Source organism: Artibeus jamaicensis, unplaced genomic scaffold (genome assembly GCF_021234435.1).
Source record: "Artibeus jamaicensis isolate MK-2021 breed Jamaican fruit bat unplaced genomic scaffold, CSHL_Jam_final contig_1998, whole genome shotgun sequence".
NCBI lineage: Eukaryota > Metazoa > Chordata > Mammalia > Chiroptera > Phyllostomidae > Artibeus > Artibeus jamaicensis.
This window is the reverse complement of record NW_026521407.1, coordinates 2,554,006-2,579,715: the sequence shown is the minus strand read 5'-3', so window position 1 is coordinate 2,579,715 and position 25,710 is coordinate 2,554,006. Positions and strand designations below refer to the sequence as shown.

The 25,710-nt window shown below is 48.2% G+C and overlaps 1 protein-coding gene across 2 annotated transcripts; it reads left to right on the top strand.

Annotated features, from left to right (window-relative positions):
• TTLL6 (tubulin tyrosine ligase like 6) lies at positions 1-24,611 on the top strand. 2 transcript variants are annotated; one of them, XM_053673252.1, is made up of 13 exons: positions 1-119; positions 476-606; positions 2,035-2,191; positions 3,042-3,185; positions 3,729-3,814; positions 7,528-7,753; positions 9,717-9,892; positions 10,711-10,899; positions 11,730-11,907; positions 12,832-13,113; positions 18,958-19,321; positions 19,723-19,991; positions 23,965-24,611. In XM_053673252.1, exons 1-12 carry the CDS (start codon positions 99-101, stop codon positions 19,989-19,991), a joined length of 2,223 nt encoding a protein of 740 aa, XP_053529227.1. In that variant the 5' UTR covers positions 1-98; the 3' UTR covers positions 23,965-24,611. The 2 variants fall into 2 exon arrangements, with proteins under 2 accessions (XP_053529227.1, XP_053529219.1); XM_053673244.1 differs by lacking the exons at positions 1-119; positions 476-606; positions 2,035-2,191; positions 23,965-24,611 and adding an exon at positions 23,063-23,422 and having other exon boundaries at positions 3,046-3,185.
• The last annotated feature ends 1,099 nt before the right edge of the window (positions 24,612-25,710 follow it).

The window sequence follows — 25,710 nt, the reverse complement described above, 5'->3', positions numbered from 1 at the left end:
TGCGCAGGGCTGCCCAGCAGTACGGCCTCCGAGAGGGAGGGGAAAGCGACGACTGGACTCTGTACTGGACCGACTTCTCGGTGTCGCTGGAGCGGGTGATGGAAATGAAAAGTTACCAGGTATCTAAGCCCTGGCTGGTGTAGCTCAGTGGATTGCGTGCGGGCCTGCGAACCAAACAACCGCGGTTCACTTCCCAGTCAGGGCACGTGCCTGGGTTGCAGGCCAGTTCCCAGCAGGGGACGCACGAGAGGCAACCATACATTGATGTTTCTCTCCCTCTCTCCTACCCTTCCCTTCTAAAGATAAATAAATTTTAAAAGTTTCTTTAAAAAAAGGAAAAGTTACCAGGTATCTGGGTCAGAGCTGGTTCTCAGCAAAAGTGTGGCATCTACCCTGTGGGGTCTCTGGTCCCCCAAGGGGATCTCACGGTACTGCCATGTCCCCCACTGTTCATGAACTCTGGCTTCCTTTGCAGAAAATCAATCACTTCCCGGGGATGAGTGAAATCTGTCGCAAGGACTTGCTGGCCAGGAATATGACCCGCATGTTAAAGCTGTTTCCTAAAGATTTCCACTTTTTCCCTCGGACCTGGTGTCTTCCTGCCGAGTGAGTGCCCACCTGTGCCCTCTCCTCCTCTGCCAGCCCCAGTTCCATTTCCCCTGGGACCGGCCATCTCTCTCCAGTTCAGGAAGAGAAGGGATGTCGGGCATGGCCAAGGCTGAGAAAATACCAGGCTCTGCCTATAGAATTAGATGGCATTTAGGGCTTGGGTGCCTCGGAGCCTGAGTCTGCTGTTGGGATGAGAATTGACTCCTGACTTTGAAAGCGGTTGATTTTGAACTTGTTTCAGCCTTTTAACTGTGTAGTTTCTGGATTTTTAAAGACCATGGGCATGTCCACAGGGAGAGAGGTGATGGTTAACGCCCAGGTCAGGAGCAAGGAGGAATGCCTGCCCGCTGTCCCGAGGCAGTGCCATGGACAGCGGTCAGCGCTTCCCCACCTCTGGTCTCACTTTATCCATCTTGAAACTGGACATCCACTCCTGGTACATAAAATACTCTGGACCACTCCACCAAGAAACAGGAGAAACGTGAGATGACATGAACACAAACCGAGTGCAGTCTGGTTTTTGAGATGAGGTGGAGGGGACACTGAGTGTCGCCATCAGAATTAGACTCGTATAGCACGGGCCCTGCAGAAATCCCACACTTCCTTCTCTGCCCGGTGCCTTCCTGAACCCAGAGCTCCGGGGTTCCCAGACTTCCTCACTTGTCTAGAACAACTTTCAGGGCTTAGCAGCAACTTAGAAGAAAATGCATTTGCCATCAGTCAGGTCAACAGGCGCCTCCAGAGGTTGTCGCCACCGAGGACACAGTTGAGTGACTTCTCTCATGGTCACGAGGCTCCTTTGAGTTAAAAGGCAAATCAGGAAATAGAGCAAGACTGAGACTCATAGTTCACTAAGTTGCTTTCTTCGGAATATATTTTCTGCAAAGCGTGTTCAAAATGGTACTTATTCTCTCACACTCTGGCTGGAGTGGAGATGTTAAAGGGGGAAGCTGAGCCCAGAGCAGGGCAAGAGACTGACCCAGGGCCGCACCACTGGGCCCGAGCCCAAGCCCAAACTCCAGATCTCCGCTCTGCGGACCTGGAAAATCAAACTCCCTGGTTGTGGCCGATGTCACGGGATGTGCGGTATGTATGAGCACGCTCTCTACATGACCACAGGGACAAGATGGGCATCATTATGCTCATGGTGCAGATGACAGACTTGAGGCCCACGGAGGTCAAGTTCTTGCAAAGGGCTACACTGGTAACGGGTGCTGCCGGGTTTCATCCAGGCCCGAATTCCCTCCAAAGCCCATCTCCGCTCCACCGTGTGTGTCCCTCCGATCACCGGCCCTCTGGGCGTCTGTCTATCAAGTGCGAGGCTTTTGTCACATTTGTTTTCGCTTGTTTTTTAAATAAAGAGCTAGCATTCCTTTTACTGCTCCCCAGCTAAAAGTGTATCTCGTTCCTTCCCTGTTCTGGTAGCTGGGGAGATTTGCAGAACTACAGCAGGTCAAGAAAAAATAAGACATACATTTGTAAGCCGGATTCAGGCTGCCAAGGGAGAGGTATATTCATCACCCGGACGGTGAAAGAAATCAAACCAGGGGAGGACATGATCTGTCAGCTCTATATTTCAAAGGTACTTCTTCATCATGATTATTTATTTTATCCCCACAGTGGCCGCTGGCGGTAGCTCCACTGGACCAAATATGAAATGAGAGAACGGAGGGCGGGTGGGCGGGAGGAGTATAAAGGCGAGTCCTGTCTTCTGCCTTGGACTTTGTCTGACCAAGCCTTCTGACCAGGGATGTGACATGTGCCTGGGCCAGAGTGTGCCTCATCCTTGTAGCCCTCCCTGTGCATGGGTCTGGCCCTGCCAGGCTGGCCCCTTGCCTCTAACAGACAAAGGCCGAGAGAGCGCCTTTGGTCTGTGGAGGTCCAGCTCACTGGGGAGAGGGGAGGCGTCCTGGACAGATCATGGCGACCCACTCTACTCCGTGACTGGGGGTCACAGAGGTCACGGGAGGTCACAGTGGTCTGGCCCATGCTGGAGGGAGCCCTCTGGAAGTGTGTGGAGGGGGAAGCTCAGGCAGCACTGAGGTCAGCACTGCGGGGAGAACTCTCACAGCGCTGCAATGACAGCTTCGTCCTGGGTGGTGACAACATGCTCTTCATTGCAGGACTTTGTAATGTTTGTTTAGCCGATGGGAGTTCTCTTAGAGGCGGGTCCTCAGGCCATTTGGCAGAATAGGAAACTGAGGCACAGTGTGGTTTAGTGACTTCTGCGAGGCCGTGTGTTGGGTCACAGAGCCCAAACCCCCCTCCCCGTCCCCAGCCCTGGCCCAGGCTGCACTCTCTAACCAGAGAGTCTGCACTCTCTAACCAGAGCCCACGCCGGAGCCGACACCACAAGAACAGATGGGCACCAATGATCTTCGAGTCCCAGTTCCTCCTCCAATGCCTGTGTGGTTTCTCTTCTCCCCTCCCAGCCCTTTATCATCGACGGGTTCAAGTTTGACCTACGAATTTACGTGCTGATGACATCCTGTGACCCTCTCAGGATTTTTACGTATAATGAGGGACTGGCCCGCTTCGCCACCACCTCCTACTCTCACCCTTGCACAGAAAACCTGGTGAGTTCAGGGGGCATGTCGCCTTACCCTCCTCCCTGAGCGTGATAAAAATCCTAGTTAAATCCACACTCACAAACGTCGTGGATTTGGCTATTACTTGCTGAACACTTATACCACGTGCCGGGCTGCAAACATTCTCTCCTTTAGCCCTCGCCAGGGCCCCCAGAAATAGGGATGGATCACCACCTCCCTCTGCAGAGAGGAACGGAAACCCAGAGAGCAGAAGGACTTGTCCAAGGTCACAGCACTAGGAAGAGATCAGTCTGGGACTCAAGGCCAAGTCTGCCTGATGGCAAAGCCAGGGCTGCCGTTCCACACCCCTGACGTGTCCCTCAGGCAGGGCACCACCCAATCTCTGGAGGAACTGGAGTTTCTTACACTGTAGGGTACCCCCTCTGACTTCCTCTCTGACCAGTTTCAGTAAGCCCTGAGACTTCTCCTCTCTTCTCCATCTCTTTAAGCCTCAGGGGCCGTGCAAGGGCACAGATGGGAAACGGGACCTGCCCTTGCTCTGAGCCCACAGACTTGTGTCTCTTCCCCCAGGATGACGTCTGCATGCACCTGACTAATTACTCCATTAATAAGCACAGCTCCAATTTCATTCAAGATGCTCACTCCGGCAGCAAGAGGTAAGCTAGTGGCCTCACGTCTCCTTCTTTTCCCTGCCAGTCTCAGGGCTGCTCTTGGGGGCTCTGCCCAAACCCTGCCAGCCCCCAGCAGGGCTTCCATCGGGGGTCAGGTGCTCTCAGAAAGTATCTCTCTGCCTCTAAACCCACAACAGACTCCTCAGTCTCTGCCCTCTGCCGGTTAATCATTAAAAGAAGGCCATGTTGTAAACCTTAGGAGGGCGGGAGGAGGAGGAGAGATAAACACGAACTGTTTCCCCAGCAGGACACACACACACACACACACACACCCAAGACTCACTGTTGTTACAATTGGCCCTTGAGACATTTCCAAACCGATATTTGCTGATTGCTGCTCGGCCTCCGGGAAGGGACGTGCCAGGCAGTTGTCCCTCAGCTTGTGGTTCCCTGGGGTGTCGCTCCAGTGGAGATTCTCAAACGCTGTGTGGCGATGCCTGGTGTCACCTGACGTGTGTGTGGCTAGCTGGCTTTAAGATTCTCCAGAAGGAGGGAAAAAATGAGTGGAATGCGTGAGTATCCTCCCAAGCAGCTTTTCTGTGCATGCCGCCGTCTAATCCTGTCTCGCTGGAGTTTTAAAGAGAAAGGGGACTGAAGAATGTGAATATGACGAGATGGACGGGAGAGTAAGAGGAAGTGTTTGTGGAGGCCTCTTGTGTGTTGGGGCCTGAGCCAGGTGCTCTGAGTGCTGGGGTTTTTTTTTTTTTTCCAGTAAATGTTTACCACACCGAGGCAGAGGTGTTATAATTTACCCTTTGTAGGTGGAGAACTATGAGTTAGGCACCATCTCCATTTTACAAATATGGACACCAAGTCTCCAAGAGCTTAAGTAAGTTGCCCAAGGTCACGCAGTTCTAAATGTGACGGGGGGACAAGGAGGTGGGTCTGCCGGACTCCAGAGCACGCGCTCCTTTTCCTGCACTGATTCAATGGACTGATAAACGGCAACGTGTTTGACTTCAGGGCATCGGAGAGGCACACACAGTGCACAGGGAGATGTTGCGATGCCCTCGGTGGCAGGGTTCCAAAAAGCAGATGGAAAATCACTAGGTGAAGCCTGCTGGAGGGGACGTGCTGGGTGTGGCCGGGTGTTTCCAGGAGGCACCAGCCATCCGTCTAGCCCGAAGCCCTCCCACCCGGTCTCCCCACCAGGACTGTGGGCGCCAGCTGAGCCTCCTGCGCTGCTCCCTGTGGAGCCGCGGTGCTCGGTGAGGCCAGTTGCCCCGAGTCACCTTGGGCAAGTCCCTTCATTGCTCTGAGCCTCCATTTTTTGGCCTTTACAATGAGGGTGATAAGACTCTGTTCCTGATATTCTCTGCCCTGCCTACCTCATAGGGACACTGTGAAGCTCGAATGACCTATGACAGCAACATGGGCAGTGTGCGAAGTTCATGTTATCCTTTTTTTTCTTAGTCTAAGGGCATATAATTGAAGGGTCCTCATTTCCCTCCTCTTATGAGAACTGGCGCTCCAACAACCAGCTTGGGGTGCTCGTGACCAGGGGTGTCACGGAGTGCCAGGACTAAGGTGAGGGTGTAGGGCGTTGTTCTGCAGCCCTGCCTTCCTCCTCCTTCCTCCTCTTCCTTCTCACCCCTTCTCCTCACCTCTCCCTCAGTCTGACCCCATCCCCTGATCTTCTCCATCCACCCTCTCTGCTGGAGCAGTCAGCTGTTCCCCCGGCCCCCGCCCTGTCCTCGGTGGCTTGGCCGCTGTCCCCTGAGCTCCAGGCCCATCTCCTCTCAGCTGCACGCGGATGTCTCCCTGTCGCTTCCAGCTCAGCTTTCCCACCGCGGATGTGTTCCCTCTCCCGGCTTCCACTTCAGCGTTCCAAACTGGTCCCCCTGCCCAGCTTCTCCTTCTGCACTTTTTAATCTGCAGCGTTAGACTTTGGTGTCATCTTGGAAGGTTCCTTTTCCAGCAAATCCTTGAATCGTGAACATCTCTCCTTCAAATGTCCCTTTGTCCCCTTCTTTCCACCAGGCCCAGACCTCACTTCAGCCTTAGACTCGAGGCCTGGGTTGACCTCCTCGCTCTTTCCCCCTGGCTCCCAGCATCTCAGCCTACCCTCTCTGCACCCTCATTTTCTCACCTGTAAAATGACATAATAAAATAAGAATTCGGGCTGGCCAGCCTCACGCACATGCTGGAGGACCTATTGAGATGATGTGTATGAATGGGCTTTGAAGCACAGTGACCCCCATGCATGTGGGCGCTGTCATTACTACCCATTGCACACACTCACTACTTTCACTCTCAGTAAGCAGTGTGGCTCCTGGGGGCCTGGGACATCAAGTCCAAGTGACTCTAGTTTAACAGGACCCCGCTTTCCACTATTCTTACTATTACACGAACAGTCAACATTTTATTTTTTGAGTACTTGCAGTAGGCCAGAAAGTTGCATACCTCAGTCCAGTAAATCCTCACAAACACACCGCAGTATCATCATCCCGATTTTACACATTAAGAAACAAGTGTAAAGAAGTTAAGTAACTTGCCCGAGGAGGCACCTTTAGGGAGTGGCAGAGCCGGAATGGAAACTTCTGAGGCCACAACGTAACCTCTAGGCACCCCTGCCTGTACAGTTTCATCCATGGCGTTCTGCCAGGGCACTCTCTATTCTTTAAAAAATGTTTTATTTATTTATTTTTAGGGAGAAGGGAAGAAGGGGAGGAAGGAGGGAAAGAAACAATGTGTGAGATAACATCCATTGGTTGCCTTTTGTACACCCCCAACTGGGGACCTGGCCTGCAAGCCAGGCATGTGCTCTGACTGGGAATCGAACCAGTGACCTTTTGGTTTGCAGGTTGGCACTCAATCCACTGAGCCACACCAGCCAGGGCAGGGACACTCTTTAGCTTACATTTGATATATAGGCCTCGCTCATTCCCACCTCTTTCCCTTTGCTCAGTTCTGCTGGGAAACATGGGGTAACATTCTTGACAGCCCTTCTGTTTTACTAAGCTTCCGAGTTGCCTCCTCTGATGGGTTCTGGGCTCTGGTCCAGCCGCGTAGCCACTGTAGTGTGGGTGAACCCATCTTCTCTGTGGGCATCTGCTTCCTCACTTACCAGGTGAGAGGACTGGGCTCCGTCTCTAAGAACAAGCCTGTGAAATCTGAGTGTAACCACCCACAGTGACCTTTCCACCTTTGGACTCCCACCGCCCTTAGGGTCAACAGCAGCTGGAGCCTCTACCTGCCCTTTGCTTGATACACATGCCTATCTTGTGTCCCCTGTTGTACTTGAGCTCCTTGAAGGTTAGAATAGCGCCCTGGCCTTTTGGGTCTTGTTGCCAGGCAGAGTCCTCCCTCCTCTCCCTCTCTTTTCCTTTCACCTTTCTTCTTCTTTCTCTTCCCCATCTTCTGCAACAATCTGCTTTTCATACTGACTACCTCCCAGTTCTTCCCTCCCCTGCGTTCGCTGTGTTGTGGGTCACAGGGAAAGTGCCCAAGCAGGTCTCACATTTCATTATATCTGTGTCCACTCCAGGGCTGTGGAGTCCTGAGGAGTGTGGCCCCGAGGCTCCCGCAGGCCTCTTCTGAGCTGACGTGGTCCTGGTGACTCCTCAGCTCCTGGGCGCCCATCCCTATTGGCTCTGGGGCACCTTACTTTCCCCAGAAGTTTCTGGCTGCCAGCATGCCGTGGCCTTAGACGACCGGAGGTGGGCTGCCCTTCATCCTAGGCTTCGGTTCCCCTCCAGGAAGCTCTCCACCTTCAACAAGTACATGGAGAGCCACGGCTACAATGTGGATCAGGTATGGAGAGATATCGAGGATGTCATCATCAAGACCATCATCTCGGCCCACCCCATCATCAAGCACAACTACCACACCTGCTTCCCCAACCACACGCTCAACAGCGCCTGCTTTGAGATCCTGGGCTTCGACATTTTGTTGGACCGCAAACTCAAGCCCTGGCTGCTGGAGGTAGGGAGGCTGGGCGGAGGGTGAAAACTGGCCTCTGTCCTTGGGGTCGGCTAGCTTCAGGCTCACCTGTCTGCCCTCCCAGCTCAGCTAGATATGTTTAATCGACTGAATTGCTCCGGTTCCTCCCACAGTGCTTGCTGCCTGGGGCTTGTCCCTTAGCTGAGAAGTGGCCACCAGAGGGGGGTAGATGGCCAGGAATTGGAGAACTCCTGTGCCTTTTTGAGGTTCACGGAGGCTTGGAAACGCTGATCTGAGGCACCGAGTGATTTCTAAAGACAGCTCTCCCTTTTTAACTGAGTTGTCTCCCAGAAAGGGGGTGTTGTTCATCAAAGCTGGATTGATGACCCTGGCCAGTATGGTTCATTTGGTTGAAGCATGGACCAAAAGGTTACAGGTTAGATCCTGATCTGGGCACATGCCTAGGTTGTGGGTTCAATCCCCAGGGGGGCCTGTATGGGAGGTAACCAATTGATGTTTCTCTCTGTATTGGTATTTCACTCCTGCCCTTCCTCCCTCCCTTACCTTTCTCTATAAGTATGTCTTTGGGTGAGGATAGAAAAAAACTTTTTAAAGAAATTTTATTTTTATTAAAAAAAAGATTTTATGTATTTATTTTTAGAAAGAGGGGGTGCCCTGGCTGGTATAGCTCAGTAGATTGAGCTTGGGCTGTGAACCAAAGGGTCACCAGTTCAATTCCCAGTCAGGGTATATGCCTGGGTTGCAGGCCAAGTCCCCAGTGGGGGGCCATGTGAGAGGCAACCACACACTGATGTTTCTCACCTTCTCTTTCTCCCTCCCTTCCACTCTAAATAAATAAATAAATAAATAAATAAATAAATAAATAAATAAATAAATAAATAAAAATCTTTTTTAAAAAAAGAGGGCAAAGGATGGAGAAAATATGGGAGAGAAACATATTGGCCTGTGACCCAGACATGCACCCTGACTCAGAATTGAACCCTCGTCCTTTTGGTTTGCAGGCTGGTGCTCAATCCACTGAGCTATACCAGGCAGGGCTGAAAAAAAAATTTAAGTAATAAAAAATAAAAATAAAGCCGGGTTGATGGATTTGAAGGTCAGATGGGAGCTGTCAGGCCTGGCTCTCAGGACGGAACCACTCAGCTCCAAACACTAACAGAGAACGGCCTGGTGTCTATGGCCACAGGAAGGGTGGGGGGCGGGGGAGGGGGGAGCACTCAGTGAGTTTCCTGCTTCCCCTAGGCCCACAGGGTGGTGTGAGGAGGAGGAAGAGAAGCTTCTGGTGGCTCTCTTTTCCAGATTGGGCGGGGGTGGTACAAGTCAGAGATGCTAGTGCCAGCTAGTCAGCATCCGGAGCAGAGAACCCAAAATTACAGGTCAGGTACCTGGGGCTTTGCCTTTCCTTCCCTCCCAGTCTTCGTTTCCAGGTATGGGTGGGAATATGGCTGTTACCCAAAGAGCGGAATTAGCTATCAGGAACAAGCCTGCAGAAACTGCTAGAACTCTTCAAATGTCACATAGCACCTCTGAACAATATGGACTTTTCTGTGAGCGGGAATGAGTCTTCTCCCTTCCCCCACCTGGCTCCCCCGAAACCCTGGTCAGGATCCCGAGTGCATCACTCCTTTCTACGCCCTACCTTCCTGTCCAGCCCTTTGGACCGACCCTTCCACCTGCCCTGTGGACGCACAGCGCACGTGAGAGATCATCACACACACGACAGAGGGGAAACCGAGGACGGAGCCCTTCCTGATGCTTCTCAAGAAGAAAGGACTAAAATAAAAGCTAGTTAAACCAGAGGGGGTTCCACTTCCTCCTTTCCTCCCTGTGGCTCCAGGCCAGACCTTCTCTCCCTCTCCCAGTCGTCTTGGTAGCCAGGGCCCCCCAGGTGGGCTTAGGTGGCTCCCCAGAGGTGGCGCTTGGGCCTCACGCTCTGCTTTCACTCTGGACAGCCCAGCTCCCAGCTGCCGTCTTGCCCTCACAGGTCAACCACTCTCCGAGCTTCTCCACGGACTCCCACGTGGACAAAGAGGTGAAGGACAGGCTGCTGTATGACACCTTGGTCCTGATCAACCTGGGAAGCTGTGACAAAAAGAGAGTCTTGGAGGAGGAGAGACAACGGGGCCGGTTCCTGCAGCAGTGTCGTTCTCGGGAGAGCAGGTACAGCAGCACTCCTTGTCCTCAGGGAGCCCGTTTTTTAATGAGTTCTCCACTCCCAAGAAGGCTGGCCTGGCCCTGGCTGGTGTGGCTCAGTGGATTGAGTGCCCGCCTGTGAACCAAGGGGTTGCCAGTTTGAGTCCCAGTCAGGGCACATACCTGGGTTGCTGGGTTGCAGGCCAGGTCCCTGGTGTGGGGTGTGCGAGAGGCAACCACACATTGATGTTTCCCTCCTTTAATTAAAAAAAAAAAAAAAAGACTCATCAGGTGATGAGCCAGGGCTCTCTCCTGAATCATCCTCCTCCCCTCGACCTGGCCCTGGATAGCTCAGTGGCACTTGGTTTCCCTGCTGTAAAAGGGACTGACCACTCCTCCTTCCCTGGCCTCCACCTTCCCAGGGGACTGTGAGGAAGGATGAGATCATCACAGCTCATAAAACTCATCATGCTCATCCAAGAAGCCCCTCAGATTTAGCAAAACACAAGCTGTCGTTCTCCAGAGGACAGGGTAGCAGGGGCTGTGATCGGGAAGGTGGGGACAGTCTGCCGGGTCAGAACTAAGCCAAGAGGGGATGGGCTTTTCTTGTAACAGGAGAGAATTGAGTGAAGTGTCGGAAAGACTGTTCTAATCAGCTCCTAATGCATTACGGCGTGGGCTCTCCCGGGAGGCCGCCTCTCAGGGCCACGTGTAGGGAAGACCGATTGATGACCGTTGCGTGCAAGGCCGCCTCCGCCTGGCCCTAGATGACGTCCAGTGTGGCCATGTTCCTTCCGAGCACTGGGCCATGTCCCAGCACAGCCCTGTGTTCTGGTTGCCAACAGGATCGAGGAAGTCAAGGGTTTCCAGGCCTTGCGTCTGGCGATGACTGAGAAGTATGAGAAGGAGAACTGTGGAGGGTTCCGCATGATTTATCCCAGCCTGAGTTCGGAGAAGTATGAGAAGTTCTTCCAGGACAGCAGCTCCCTCTTCCAGAACACTGTCGCCTCCAGAGCCCGGGAGCTGTATGCCCGGTAGGACGGCTCCCTGGGGGTGGGCGGGGGTGTCGAGGGGACTGTGCTCTGCCTGCGGGTGACCAGCTTGGGGCTGCGAGGAGGGCCCGTGAGCTGCACTCGTGGCTGGGGAAACATTTGCTTTAGTCTCCGAGAACCGGGAATTGGAAGGTTCCCTGTTGTGGGGTGTTAAGTAGATATGTGGCTGTTTCTAGAAACTCACCCCTGAGACAGGTACCCCCACCCCACTCCTGGATGCCCAGCCCCTCAGAGCTGCCTCCTGGTTCCAGCAGGTATATAATCTAAGAGCTGGAAGGGACTCATGCCTTCCGGTCCAGTGCCCACCCACCACCTCATTTCGTGGAAGGAGAGGGCAGGACAGAGAAGACATCGTGTAGAGATAATGACAGAAGAGAGACTGAGCTCCTGTCTCCTGACTCATGTGACTACATTATTTCTACCACATTGCTAGTCAGACAGGCCCAGGATATGCAGAAGTCCAATGTGGGAGCCCTTGACTTTGGCCTCCTGCCCAGACCTCTTCCCAGCACTTGCCATGCATGGGATCTGGCCTACTGGGAGGTGGGGCGAGAGACAGGTGTGGAGTGGAGTCCCCTTCTTGCACGTCTCTGTATGGATTCTATTGCTTAGACTGAGAATGGTATGTGAACGGATGACTCCTTCACCTCCGGTTCTATGACCTTCAATCATCTGAGCAGACTAGACATGCTAGGGTGGACGGAATGTGGAGGTCTCTGCTCTCCGCCTGGTCTTGTCTACCCCTCCAGGAGGGGCCCTCACATGAAGCCCCTCCCTAACCCACATGACAGTCACTTTTCCTCCATGGGCAGGCAGCTGATTCAGAAGCTGAGGCTAAAAGAGGAGAAAAAATCCTTCCAAACAAAAGAAAAGAAGGTAGAGATGCAGGGGGAGTCGGCGGGTGAACAAGCGAGAGGCAAGGGCTTGAAAAGCTGGCAACAGACGCAACAGCAGAAGTACAAGGCCGCCGCCACCTACGCCTCCAAACAAGTAAACCTGGATGGGAGGGGAGCCCTGGTGCCCAGCACCCTTCCCCGGCTGGGGCCAATCCGTGGGTGGTTGCCGAGGAGACCACTACTCAGAGCCCAGACACACTGAAGGAATGGGGCTGCAGGGCGGGCTGGGCCGCCGCAGGGGGAGCCTAGAAGTCACAAGGAGCCCGGCCTCCTTCAGAGGGTCCTTCCATCCAGGCAGAGTGGATGCTCACTGGTCTGTCCTTCTTGCCTCCTCCAGTAGGAGTTAGGAGCTGGGAGGCTGACCAGAATCCCCACGTAGAGAGTAGGCTCCAGGACTACATAGACTCATTGCCCTCAACTCCAGTTTGGGTTGTAACACTCCCTCCCAGAAGGCCAGGGGCACAGCTGAGAAAGGAGGCCACAGGAAGCAGCTTCTAGGAGTCAGGATCCTCCGGACATTACATGGGTGACTGACCACAGCGAGGTCCTTCTAGCCTGTTCTCTGCTCTGAGTGTGGACCATGTCCTGGCTGTGGGCCAGTTGTCCTGTGATGGGAATCTCTGGATTCCCCTCCTCTGCCTGGCTTTCTCTCCTGGCTCAGTGGGGAGAGATTCAGCTGATTTTTTAGTCCATCACCTTCTTCTCAAAGACTCACCTGAAGGGACAGGATTAGAAAAGGGTTTTGTGTTTTTGTTTTTTTCCTACAACTTTGTTGGGGTTGCAGACTCTCTGAGGATCTGATAAAAGCTATGGAGTCTCTTGCCATAAAGTATACAAAGTCATAGCTTGAAGTGGTTCAAAGACCCCAAGAAGCCGTCCATGAGCTCTCTAGGAGACTTGGACCCTGATTGCCTTCCTTCTCCGCATCTCCTTTGTACCTACTCCTGGGTGCAGATGAATCTGGAATTAGACAGAGCTGGGTTCCCAGGAGCTGTGTGTTTGGTTTCCTCCTTTCCAGTCCTTCCAGCCATTGACTTTAGAGTCCTGTGCACTTGACATGCTCTTGAATGTCAGAGATGAAAAGAAAAATGAGACAGAGAGCAGCCTTGACCAGGAGACCCCCAAGGAGGAGGACGACCCTGCTCCTCCCAAGCCTGCGTCTGCGAGACATTGCTCCTCCGTACCCGACCTCAGAAATTCAAGGTTTTTCAGCTGCTCTGGGCTGGAGCTCAGTAAACCCACCTTCGGAATCAAGGAAGCCAAGTCTGCCTCTGCGGTGAACATATTCACTGGCACTGTGGTGAGTGGCGTGGTCGACGGCCCAGAGGGCCGAGCTCGAGAGGTGGTGATGGGAGTACCGCTTTCTTGTCCCTTCTCTACCCCTGTTGTCCTGTGGCCCTTTGTGTAAGCCACGTCACCTCCCTGGGCCTTGATTTTCCCACTCGAGAAGCCCCAGTTGTGGAATGGCATAGCTGCTAGGAGTAGAGATTGACACTTTGGGGGCTTTTAGAAAGGCCTTCCTGTGTATTCCCCCTTTTTAGGCCGAGTAAAGTGTGTGCTTCGGGGATTTGGCTGCCACTGTTTGGATCCTAGGGCTGCTATAACAAATTGCCATGCACTTGGTGGCTTAAAATGCTAATGTATCCTCTCAAGTTATGAGGACTAGCAGTCTGAAAACAGGTGCCAGCAGGGCCAGGCTCCATCTGAAGGCTCTTCAGGAGCTTTCCTTGCTTCGTGCTACTTACTAGCGGTTGCCGGCCATCTTTGGCATTCCTTGGCGTGTGGCCACGTAAGTCCAGCCTCTGCCTCTGTCGTCGCATGGACTCTCCCCCCTTTGTTTCTCCTCTGTATGTCTTCACGTGGTCCTCTTGTAAGGATACCAGTCATCAGATTTAGGGCTCACCCTAATCCACTATGACCTTGTTTTAACTTATTATACCTACAGATATCCTTTTTCCAACTAAGGTCACATTCTGAGGTTGTACGTGACATGAACTTGGGGAGGGGGCACTCTTAAACCTAAACAGTGTTTCTCACATACCGCTAATGTATGGACACCTCTTAAATGAAAGAAAACTGAGGTCCCCACTGTAGACTTAAATTGTTTTTATAAATATATACAAGTATAAAACCAGATACACAATCTTTATGCTTATAACTCCTCTGTAACTGCAAAACCAAATCAAAACAAACAAGGCCAATACAAGTCACATCAGAAATATTAATTTAGTGTGACAGTTGACTTTCTATTTTTGCAGATACTAAGTTGCCACAGGAACGCGGCCCTGACAGTGTAAGCACAGGTCTTTGGAGTTCATCCTAATTAGGCCCACCAGAGGCTGAGTGATGACCCTACTGTAACTACCGGGAAATTTTCAGCATCTTGGGCCTTTGCTTGGCCCAAGCACAGGATAGCTTAAGGCAATGTTTTTTAAAATTTCTAACCACAGGCCACAGCAGAGATCCATTTTATTTTGCAGTCCATCACATATATACACGACTAGAAAAAACTTGTACAATGATGCTTCGCCATACTAAATATTGCGACTCCTTGGATATTTTCTATTCTGTGCTGTTCTGTTTTATTCTCTTTAAAAATATCCGTTACAACCCACTAAATTAATTTCATGACCTGCTAATAGGTTTACAACCCACAGTTGGATAAACACCTTTAAGAGAGTGTGGAGCTTCATGGCATTGGATTTGGCAATGATTTCTTGGATACGACACCAAAAGCACTGGCAACTAAAGCAAAACTAGATAAGTGGGGACTACATCAAACTTAACCAACAGAGTGAACAGGCAACCGGTGGAATGGGAGAAAATATTGGCAAACCATATATCTGAGAAGGGGTTAGTATCCATGTTATATATACAGAAGTCTTACAGCTGCAGAACAACGATGACACCACATTTAAATAAGCCAAAGACTTAAACAGACCATCCTCCAAAGTGAAATGAGCCAGTCATGAAAAGACAGATTCCACTGACATGGGGTATCTAGCATAGTCAAACTCTCAGAAGCAGAAACTGGAATGAGGTGGCCAGGGGCTGCAGGGCGGTACAAAGAGAAGTTGTTGCTTAGTGGGTGTGGAACTTCAATTCTTCCGGTTAGAAAAGTTGAGAGATCTGTTGCATAATGATGGACATACAGTTAACGCCACTGGACACTCGAAAAGGGTTAAGACCGTAAGTTTTATGTGTTGAGCACAGACATGAACCAAAAGAGTACAGTTTGGACCCTGGAGTCTCCTTTTATTATATGTATGGCTTCTGTCTAGTCACTTTAATCTCTGCAAGCCTCAGTTTCCCCAGCTAAAAAAACAGCGTGCCTCCCAGTGGATTCCTGTGAGGATTAAATGAAAGGATTCACAAAAATGCTCAGAGTGGGGTCTGCCCCACAGGATGCAGTGAGCATTGGCTCTTATTTTAATATCACTGCTACTTCTTAAGAATGCCTTTGCTCTTTTCTCCTGAACCTGAGTTAAAGCAGTACTACTTAACTGTAAAGAGATTAAAAAAGTAGGGCAACAACATTTTCTTTTTATAAGTAGAGATGAGGATTGAATTCTTATGGGTTCTTTTTTTAAAAGAATGTTTTATTTATTTATTTTTAGAGAGAAGGGAAGGGAAGGAGAAAGAGAAGAGAAACATCAATATGTGGTTGCCTCTCGTGTGCCCCCTACTGGGGACCTGGTCCAAAACCCAGGAATATGCCCTGGCTGGGAATCGAACCAGCTACCTCTTGGTTCGCAGGCTAACACTCAGTCCACTGAGCTACACCAACCAGGGCCATTTTAAAAAATTTCATGTGAAGGAGGTTGATTCAATCAAAATCTTTGGTTCAGGATGCTGCATCACACTTGGTTCATTCAGCACATTTACCTGTTTTATTTATGTATTGGGTTAGCAAAAAGGTTCGTTTGGTTTTTTTCCATAAGATGGCTCTAGTAGCACTTAGTTGTCTTTAACTTTGTTCGGAACAATTTAATGTTGTTAGATCGTATTGTTGACAGCTGTTATTATCAGTGAGCATTTAAAAAAAAGAAAATTGGTGTACTTTTATGCAGCCATTTTAATATTGAAGATAGAAAAAATAAGCAACATTGTTGGCATGTTTTGCTTTATTATTTCAAGAAAAGTAAAAATGCCACTGAAACACAAAAAAAGATTTGTGCAGTATATGGAGAAGGTGCTGTGACTGATCAAACATGTTGAAAGTGGCTTCCAAAGTTTATGGTGAAAATTTCTCACTGCATGATGCTCCACAGTTGGGTAGACCAGTAGACCAGTTGGAGTTGATAGTAATCAAACTGAGATATTGAGAATAATCAACGTTTATATCATGCCAGAGATAGCCAACACACTCAAAATATACAAACCAATAGTTATCAGTGAAAATAAAAAATGTATCTTTTATTTTATTTTATGAAAAAAAAACTAAACAGACTTTTTGGCCAACCCAGTAACTTGCCCCGTTTCCCCCTATACCCACCTCCATTCTATCCACCATCTTTTGTTAGTATGTTTCTTTGCAAAGTAAAGATTTCTTAAATGCATGAATTTAAAATTTACTTAAATTTTACTGGGTTATATATCTTGTTCTATGTTCTGTTTTTTCCTGTTGAGCCCCATTTTTCCTTTTTTAAAAATATTAAATTTATATGTTCTGAAATGCTAAAATCTTAACTATACAATTCTACTTTAGACTGTTAATATGGTATATATTACAAAGATTGATTTTTCAAAATATTGAGCCAACCTTGCATTACTGGAATAAGCTTCTCTTAGTCATGGGTATTTTTTAAAAAGATTTTATTTATTTATTTTTAGAGAGAAGGCAAGGGAGGGAGAAAGAGAGGGAGAGAAACATCAGTGTGTGAGAGAAATATCAGTGGCCTCTCGCATGCCCCCAGTGGAGAGGGCTGGCCTGCAACCCAGGCATGTGCCTTGACTGGGAACGGGAATCCAACCAGCAACCTTTCCGTCTGTGAGACAACACCCACCCCACTGAGCCACACCAGTCAGGGTGGGGGTATTTTTTTCCTTTTTGCACATTTCTGGATTCCATTTGCTAATGTTTTGTTGAGGATTTTTATGTCTGTATTCATAAGAGATATTGGTCTGTAGTTTTTTTTCTTCTACTTTCTTTGTCTTTCTTTGATATTAAGATAATGCTGATAATGCAGAAAATAAATATGAAAGTGTTCCTTCCTCTTTTGTTTTCTGGAAGAGATTGTATAGAATTGTCATTATTTTTATTTAACTATTTGGTTAGAGTTCTCCAGTAAAATTATCTGGGTCTTAAGGGTTGTTTTTTGGAATATCTTAAACTACACATTCAATTTCTTGAACAGTTACGATTTTTTTATTTTTGAGGTATTGGTTCATTTTAACTGTTGTATGTATATATGAAAAATTGTTTATAGTAGTCTATTCTTCTTTTTTTTTTTTTTAAAGATTTTATTTATTTATCTGTAGAGGGGAAGGGAAGGAGAGAGGGAGAGAAACATCAATGTATGGTTGCCTTTGTGCGTCCCCTGCTGGGAACTGGCCTGCAGGGAACCGGCCTGCAACCCGGTATGTGCCCTGACTGGGATTCGAACCGCAATTGTCTGGTTCGCAGGCCTGAGCTCAATCCACTGAGCTACACCAGCCAGGGCAATATAGTAGTCTATTATTCTTTTAATGTCTGCAAAATCTGTAGTGAGACTCTCTTTCATTCCCAATATGGTAATTCATTTATTCTTTCACTTTTTTTTTTGGAAAGTGTTGCTAGGAATTTATCGATGTATTTACTTTTTTCAAAGAACTGGGTTTAGGTTTCATTTTCTGACCTTGGATTTCATTGATTGCTATTCCTTATTAATACTTTATTTCTATTTACTTTGGATTTATTTATTGTGTGATGTCATTTCTCTTTAGCCTGAAAAACTCCCTTTAGTATTTATTGTAATGTACTCCTATATGCTGGTGATGAGTTTTCTGGATTTGTTTATCTGAAAATTCCTCTATTTAGGTTTTACTTTAAGGATGTTTTTGTTGGACCTAGAATTTTGGGTTGACATTATGTTTCCTGCAGTACTTTAAAAATGTTCCACTATGTTCTGGTTTCTTTTCTTCCCTTTTCTTTTCTTCCCTTTTCTTTTCTTTCTTCCTTTCTTTCTTTCTTTCTTCCTTTCTTTCTTCTTTCTTTTTCTTCTTTAATTTATAACATTGTCCCCTATATGCAATGTGTCATTTTTTCAATGGCTGCTCTCTTTATCTCTGGATTTCAGCTGTTTGGTTAAGATGTGTCTGAGTGTAGTTTTATTTGTGTTTATTATATTTAGTATTCTTGAGCGTCTTGGTTTTGGAAATTGATGACTTCCAACGAACTTGAGAAATTTATGGTCATTATTTCTTCAAGTGTTTTTTCTGCCTTATTTTGTTCCTTTCTATTTTGCTTTTTGTATCTATGACTACTGTAGGTACCTCTTATAAGTAGAACCATACACTATTTGTACTTCTGCGTCTGGCTTATTTCACTTAGCATAATATTTTCAAAGTTCACTCATGTTCTATTATATGCCAGAATTTTCTTATTTTTTTAAGGCTGAATATATTCCATTATATACCACATTTATCCATTCATCTTTCCATGGACATTTGGCTGCTTTTGGCTACTGAGAACAGTGTTGCTGAGAACATTGGCATCCATAATTTTTTAAAAGGAACTATCTAACATCTTATTTTAAGTGTATACCTAGGAACAAGGTTGCTGGTCATAGGGTATCTGTAATCTTATTTGACCAAGCATTTCTAGATGGTTCCCCAGAATGGCTGTCACATGCTTATCAGCAATATACAAGAGTCCCTGTGCCTCTCCATTCCACCAACAGCTTCTAACGTTTGCTGGCCTAATAACTGTGAAATAATATGTTTCTCTGATTACCATTCTCTGGTGTTTAAAATCTCTGCCATATTTACAGACCTCTAGAGGGAGCTCTGTGGACACCCCCTACCGTCTTCTCCCCCAGCGTTTTACACATTGTGTCCTCATCTTCCTGCTGATGAAATCAGCTCAGTCTGTTTAAATCAAGAATGACATAGAAAGGACCCCTTTGTTTTCCACGGCCTCATTTTGGATTGTTTTCTCTTCTAGCCCTTAACTTCAGCAGAAACCTCCGAATCGGCTACCCAGGTCTCGGACTCCCCTGAGTCTCTCCTGAGCACCATGGTGACGATCAGCTCCGAATGCAGCAGCCCAGAGATGGACAGGGTGGTCTCTTTTACATGCGAGAAACAGCAAATTGCTGAGCACTTCCTCCAGGGGAAAATACCAAAAATTTCTCTGCCTATGGCATCCCAACACTTCTTGGGGAATCTGAACCCGAGATGGGCTTTACTAAAGAATAACCTGAAGAAGCGGCATCTGTCAGAGCTACTCACCAAGGCTCAACTGAGGGAGAAGTTCTCCTTGCCCCCAGCTCTCTACAATTCAAAGCTGGTGTTAAATAACCAGTCACGTGAGTGCCAACCCGTACAGGGAAGTGCCAAGAGCTTAGGGGATGGAGTAAACAACAGAATCAGTCCTAATTTGGGGGGAGCATCCAGTCTGAAGGAGGGTGCATACCCTGTCCTTAGGCAGCCTCTAGTCTTATTGAAAGACAAGAACAATTAAAATAGAATGCTATGTCTAAGTACCCTCATTCGGCCGAGGCTCGATCAGCTAAGTCTGCACCAGTGGGGGGCATTAAGGATGAAAAAACAGGGAAGAGAACCTATTTGGAGAAAAGGAACAAGGGATGATTCTGATTCTGAATCAGATTTAGGCCAGGAGACCCTAGACGGACGAGGCTTTTGACAGAAATTAGCGCTGTGAGCCTAGGAGAACAAATGAGTAATGCCAATGGCTTTGCCTTTCCAGAAAACTCCTCCTCGCCCCAGGAGTGCTACTTCCACAGCCAGAGCTCTGGTGGGAAGAGGCCGCTGGACGTGTCCTCCCTCCTCCTCTTGAAGAATTCTCCCAGCCGTGGTGCTTCTGTGAGCGATCTAGTGGTGATTGCCACTTCAGCCCCACTGGGTCCGAGGCCTGGCAGAAGATATGCAGGTGCTATGAGGGACCCGTGTATACAGCATCAGGAAGCGTACAGTCACTGCCTGATCGCTGGCCAAAAACCATGTGACAGGAAATAGGTAGGCCCACCCGTACTTCCTGAAGGTGCCTGGCTCATTGGCAAGCACTATATGTGTATATTTCTGGAATGTTGGGTAGGTAGGTGGATGGCCGGGTTGATTAAGACATACAGGTAAGTAGATAATTAAGACTAACCTTAATTGAAATGCGACCCCTTCCCCCACCCCCTGCCATGTATATTTCTGCTGTGACTGATCCGTCCCCACTGCTTTAAGTGCACTTTGCCTCGTCTTTCACTTACGGCTAAAATCGAGACCATCATTAATACTGGTGCCAGCAGCAGAATCATGTCAACTGTGAGAGGTTGATTTCCACACCTTTCGTGCTGTGCCGGTCTGGCCTAGGCCCAGGCCACTTGTCCCCAGAGCTGGCCCTGTAATGGAGTACACGGAGGGGGCTGAACAACCGGACAGTGGATTCTGAGATTTGGAAACAAAGATCTTTAAGCTTTAATTCTACCAGATGAAACGACCAAAAAGAACAAGGAGCCCTTTGTTAGAACTCCAGTGCTTCTGAAGGAAGGTGGTGTGTAAAAACTTACAAGAACTCTACAACACAGAATTGCATACAGGGTGGAGCAAAAGTTGATTTACAGTGGCTCATATGAAAAATACTAATACAACAGTGAATAAATAATAATACAAGAAGAAATTCTGTGTTTTGCATACTCATAACTGTAAACCAACTTTTGCCACACCCTGTATAGGGGAGGGGTTTGTGCTGCTCAGCTGCCTACTGAGGAAGGCGCTGTGCATTTTAATCATTCCCCTCACTCCTGCCAGACTGACCAGGCTGACCAGACTGACCAGACAGTCCGACCTGACCACCCTGTGACTCACACTGTAGAAGGGCCAGCGAATAAACATCGGCCCATAGGCATAACTTTGAGTGCTCGTAAAAATGCATATTCCTGGGCTCGCTTTCAGAATTTCTGATTCAGTAGATCCTAGCAGGGGAGGGGGCAAGAATCTGCATTTTTAAGAAGCTCCTCCAGGTGGTTTTGATGGCCTTTTCACCATCCTCAGAGAAATATGGGGCCTGGTGTTTTTTGGATTCCCTGATGGCATGAATCATGCGGGGCTACTGCTAAGCCTGTAGTTTCCTAGGCCACATCTGGAAATTCTGACACAAGAGGTTCGGGATGGGACCCTGGGAATTTGCCTTTTGAGGAAGTACATCAGGTGTGGTAGTGAGGACTGTCCTCCTCCTAGACCCAGCCTTGGGCAAAGGGGCGGTGACAGCCAGGTGTGTTAGTGGATCAGAGCTCTCCGATGCTCACACCCGCCCCCACTGTCTTCCGTTCACTTTTTGGTACTGGAATTTTAAGTAAATATATGGTGACTTACATATTTATTGTGATTTATGCTCCTACTGTTTAAAATAAGAGGGCTGTTGTAGCAGACTACGATGAAAGTTTTTATTTAATATGATCGTCCAAATGAAGTTATAATGATCAGAAGTCACACAGAGAAAAGGAGGAGATAATTATGTTAACAGGGTGTGATCACGTGCTTCCTGCATCGACCAATGAATTTGGCTCTGAACCTCTTGGCAGAAAAGGCCGAACAGCATTCTGTTTTGGTCTTTTTTGCCTCCCCAATCAGAATAGATACTTCCTCCCCCGGCTGATGTTGCTCAGTGGATTGAGCACCAGCCTGCAAAGCAAAGGGTCACTGGTTCAATTCCCAGTCAGGGCACATGCCTGGGTTGTAGGCCAGGTCCCCAGTTGGGGGCGTGCAAGAGGCAACCACACATTGATGTTTTTTTCCCTCTCTTCCTCCCTCCTTTTCTCTAAAAATAAATAAATAAAATCTTAAAAAAGAATAGATATTTCCTGAGAATGTGGGCTATGCCTCTATAATCAGACTAGAGTCTCCCTGGGAGTAGGGGGTCTTATGCCCCCCCCCCCAGACTGGACACTCCCCAGTCTTGGTTATTCCATTCCCTCAGCTCCTGGCACATCCTTGTACAGGCTGGCACTCACGTGAATAGTTACTCAGCAGCAGGTTTGGGCTGTAGGCAGCTGGGAGCAAGGAGAACTTCTCCCTCAGTTGAACCTTGGTGAATAGCTCTGACAGCAGATACCTCTCATCATTCTTTAGCAAAGTCCATCTCGGGTTCAGATTCCCCAAGAAATGCAGAGATTTTTGTAGGCGGAGAAAGTTTTGATATTTTTCCTAAATGAGTCAAGATAAGTTTACTCATCTACTAAATAGATAGATAGTTTTGGGGGACAGACTTCTTTCTTGGGCTCTGATTGCTAAGAATACTTTGTTATGGGGTCATTTGTTGTCTATTATTATAGACTTCTACTCCCATGGTGGACAATGGCTAAAGGCACTGACATGTTTTTCAATAAATACTAATAATGGTAATAGTTACCCTTTTTGGGCAGCCTACTATCTCGGTGCTAGCACCCTTCTGAATATATATTTAACTTAAGTCCAGTCACAGCTGTGCACTTTAGAAAAGAAAAAAACCTGAGGCTCCAAGAGCATAAAGCCTAACTTTCAAGAGGTCCCACGGCTTTTACGTGGCAGAGCAAGAGTTTGAGTGAAATGTTTCCGATTCCCAAACCCCAGGCTCTTAAAGCCACACGCTTCTCCTCTCGAGTGGCATTTTCAATGTTAGTCTTCAGTTAGAGCTGAGAGCCTCGCAAATGGCTCTTCAGTGAAGGCCTTTCTGCAGGTAGTGAAGGTGGCTGAGACTGAGCAGGGCCTCTCAGAACGCCACGTGGAGCCCCGAGATCTCAGAGCTGGCCCTCTGCTTTTAAGTCAAATAATGGTTTCTCTAGTTTACCACTGATCAGACCGCAAAGCACAGTTACATACAAGGCACACCTGCAGAGGTCTCACTGTACACAGCAGAAGGCCTATCAATGGAGAGCTGATCGATTTTCAGGTGGGGCAGGATGCGGGGAAGAGGACTTCCGCATAACAAATGATGGGAGAAGGAAAGGAGGAGAGAACGGAGTGGGGGTCCAAATGACGGACGAGGGGCTTTCTTCGTAGGTATAATAATAACATCTTCCACGCATCGGTTTAGGTACTATATTTCATCTAATCCTCAGGTCAATGCTGTGAGGTTGGCAAGGCAGACATGACCTAATCCTCAAGTGGCAGATGAAGAGAATCAAGGTTTGAGGACATGGAGTGGCTCACACAATCTCACACAAGCGATGGGCTCTGGACAAATTGTGCAGGGTTTTCCCCTCTTTCCTACTCTGCCCTGAGCATAGGGCAGGTCTCTCTCCTGTGAGGAATGTCTCCGCTGATGTCCTTAAATCACTATAATCTCATCATCCTTCGGGATCCACTTTCAAAGTTGATTGGTCAATAAGCCCAGGGTCAACAGTTGAGTTTCAGGGGTAAATAGACTATTTTGTAGGATTTGAAGGATGATTAAGGCCTGCTAAAGTGGGGTGCCTTGCTGAATAAATGGTAGCTGCCATCATGATGGTGATGGTGATGGTGATGATACTGTGCTGAGATGGTGATAAGCTCAGCATGGACTAGACCAAGGCACACTTGCGTTTGGTGTACCAAAGGCACTGCATACATTATCTCAGTCCCCAGAGAAACTCTATGTGGGCACCACCATTGCTATTCTTTTTCAAATAAGGAAATCAAAGTTTAGAGAGGTTAAGTAACTTCAAGGACACACAGAAAGTGAGGCCTCCTGAACTTGTGCTCTTAATCACAATCACTTGTCTCTGGCCAGTCATGGTGGCCACTCTTAAATGATCTGCAGCTAATGCTCGGGGCTGCAGGGATGTAGGAAGATGAGTGTCGCATAGGTAAAATGAGTTTCTGGTGGCCGTGCATGTGAACCAGCTGATTACATCTCCTGACCCACCAGGTAAGAATGGTGATGATGTGTTAATTGACTTGACTATTCTAGAGGCTATTTTACCATTTAAAAGGGAAATTAAAGAAAAAAAAAAAAAAACCTCTCTTTTTTTTTTTTTTCCAGAATCAGGCTGGATCTCTGCTATTTCCCCCTTTTTTTACTTTTCTATTCCCAGGAAGTGATTTGTCTCTCCTTACAGTGTTTGCAATGCCCATAGGATCAACCAAAGTTTTGTCTCCTCTAGATATCCCGGTCTTGTAACTGCCTCCTGTTAGTGCCATTGAGGCCGATAGCCTTGCCTTTTGTGCCCTCCTAGTGAACTTCCTGTGCTGCAGGACCATGACTTCTGGGAGTTACTGGTGCTGTCCCAGAACATGCCCCAGTTCTGGTGTCATTCCTATGGGTCCCTCACATGTCACCGTCGTCAAGAACTCTCCCCCAGAAGAGCAATGTGAAGAGAGGAATGTTTCAGAGAAGGACTCACAATTTCCAAGAATCCAAAGCCCTCAGTCCACCAACAGGCCTGTGTCCGTTGGTCTTCAACTCCAAAGAGAAAAGGCAGGGAAAGGGCTTGGCATGACAGAGAACCCAGAGCCTGGGGCAGCTGTAACCACCAGGTTCAGAGCACACCCCCTCCCATCCCAGCCACCTCAGTGCCCAAACACCTACCGCCCTGACCAGTCCGACTCATCTCGCCAGTAAAGACAGAGTGAGGTGAGAGCACCGCGCCTGCAGATGTGTCTCCCATCAACCCACAGAAATGATGTATTTTTCCCCTCGTGTGTACATTAATAAAATTAGTTGCCACGCTCAGTGCCAGGACATGAAGCCTGATTCAGAGTCAGAGTGGGAAAGGGAAGTGGGAAAGGTCATTTTCCCTCATGAAGAAAGGCCCAAATCCACTGGAAATGTGTCAGGGACCTTTGAAGTATTTCTTTGGATGAATGGTCTATAACGAGCCCCCACCCCCTATGCGGGGAGCCCAGAGCCCGGCTCCCCCCACCCCATGACTGTGCCTGCCAGGTGTCTTTGCCCTCTCCAGGTAAGTATTCTAAGATCTGTGCCTCACTTTCACTTCCTGAGTCAGATTCCTGGAGAGAGCCTGGATGGGCAGAGGTGGAAGAAAGGTGAGGTCCGAAGTCAAGCACCTGCTTCATGATGTCGACTCGGCCTCGTCTTACGGATTCCCAGTGGACTAAATTTCTGTTCTCAAGGCTGTTAAGGCATTGTGGGATACCTGAAGCCTATAGTATCCCTCAAGCAAAAGACCTTAATTTTCCAAGACATTAAATAGAAAATTTAGAATCATTTTGTGATTCAGTTGTAAAACACACACATGTGTATAATACCATCATCACCACCCAAGTCTGGTTTTTAAGGACTCCTGGCATATAGGGTTCTTTTTAGTAATAAGTGAAGGCTCCCCTAGATGGCAGAAGAAAGAAGCCTTGGTTAACACTGGGCAGACTAGTGAAAGCTTAACCATCACCTTGAACCCCCACAATCTCCATTTCACCAGCCCTTTCCCAATGCCCTTGGAAGGCTGAATCAGACTAACCTGAGCCACTTTTCCCATTGTCATTACCAGGTTGTCAGAGATCATAGCCAGGCCTATACAAAAGACACAAGACTTACCAAAACAGGGCTTCCTAGGAGTGCTCCTTTTCTACCTCGTTATCAGCCCCAAGCAGTCAAGGTTCCTGAGCTGATAAAAAGGAAGTCTCTTAATAAGGCAAAGCCAGAATTATGTGTTTTGCTGTATATAATGTACACCGTGGTTTTGTGCACATTATACATGGGATCACTCTGCCATGTATGTAATCATTATGCCCATGTATAATGCACATCCTTATTTTTCCCTCAAAAATT

Bases quoted from the DNA above. Each gene is read 5' to 3' on its own strand.
- TTLL6 (XM_053673252.1), top strand. From the start codon at position 99: ATGGAAATGAAAAGTTACCAG. The intron at 120-475 runs GTATCTAAGCCC...CTTCCTTTGCAG, and splicing joins TGGAAATGAAAAGTTACCAG to AAAATCAATCACTTCCCGGG. The intron at 11,908-12,831 runs GTAAACCTGGAT...CCTCCTTTCCAG, and splicing joins CCACCTACGCCTCCAAACAA to TCCTTCCAGCCATTGACTTT.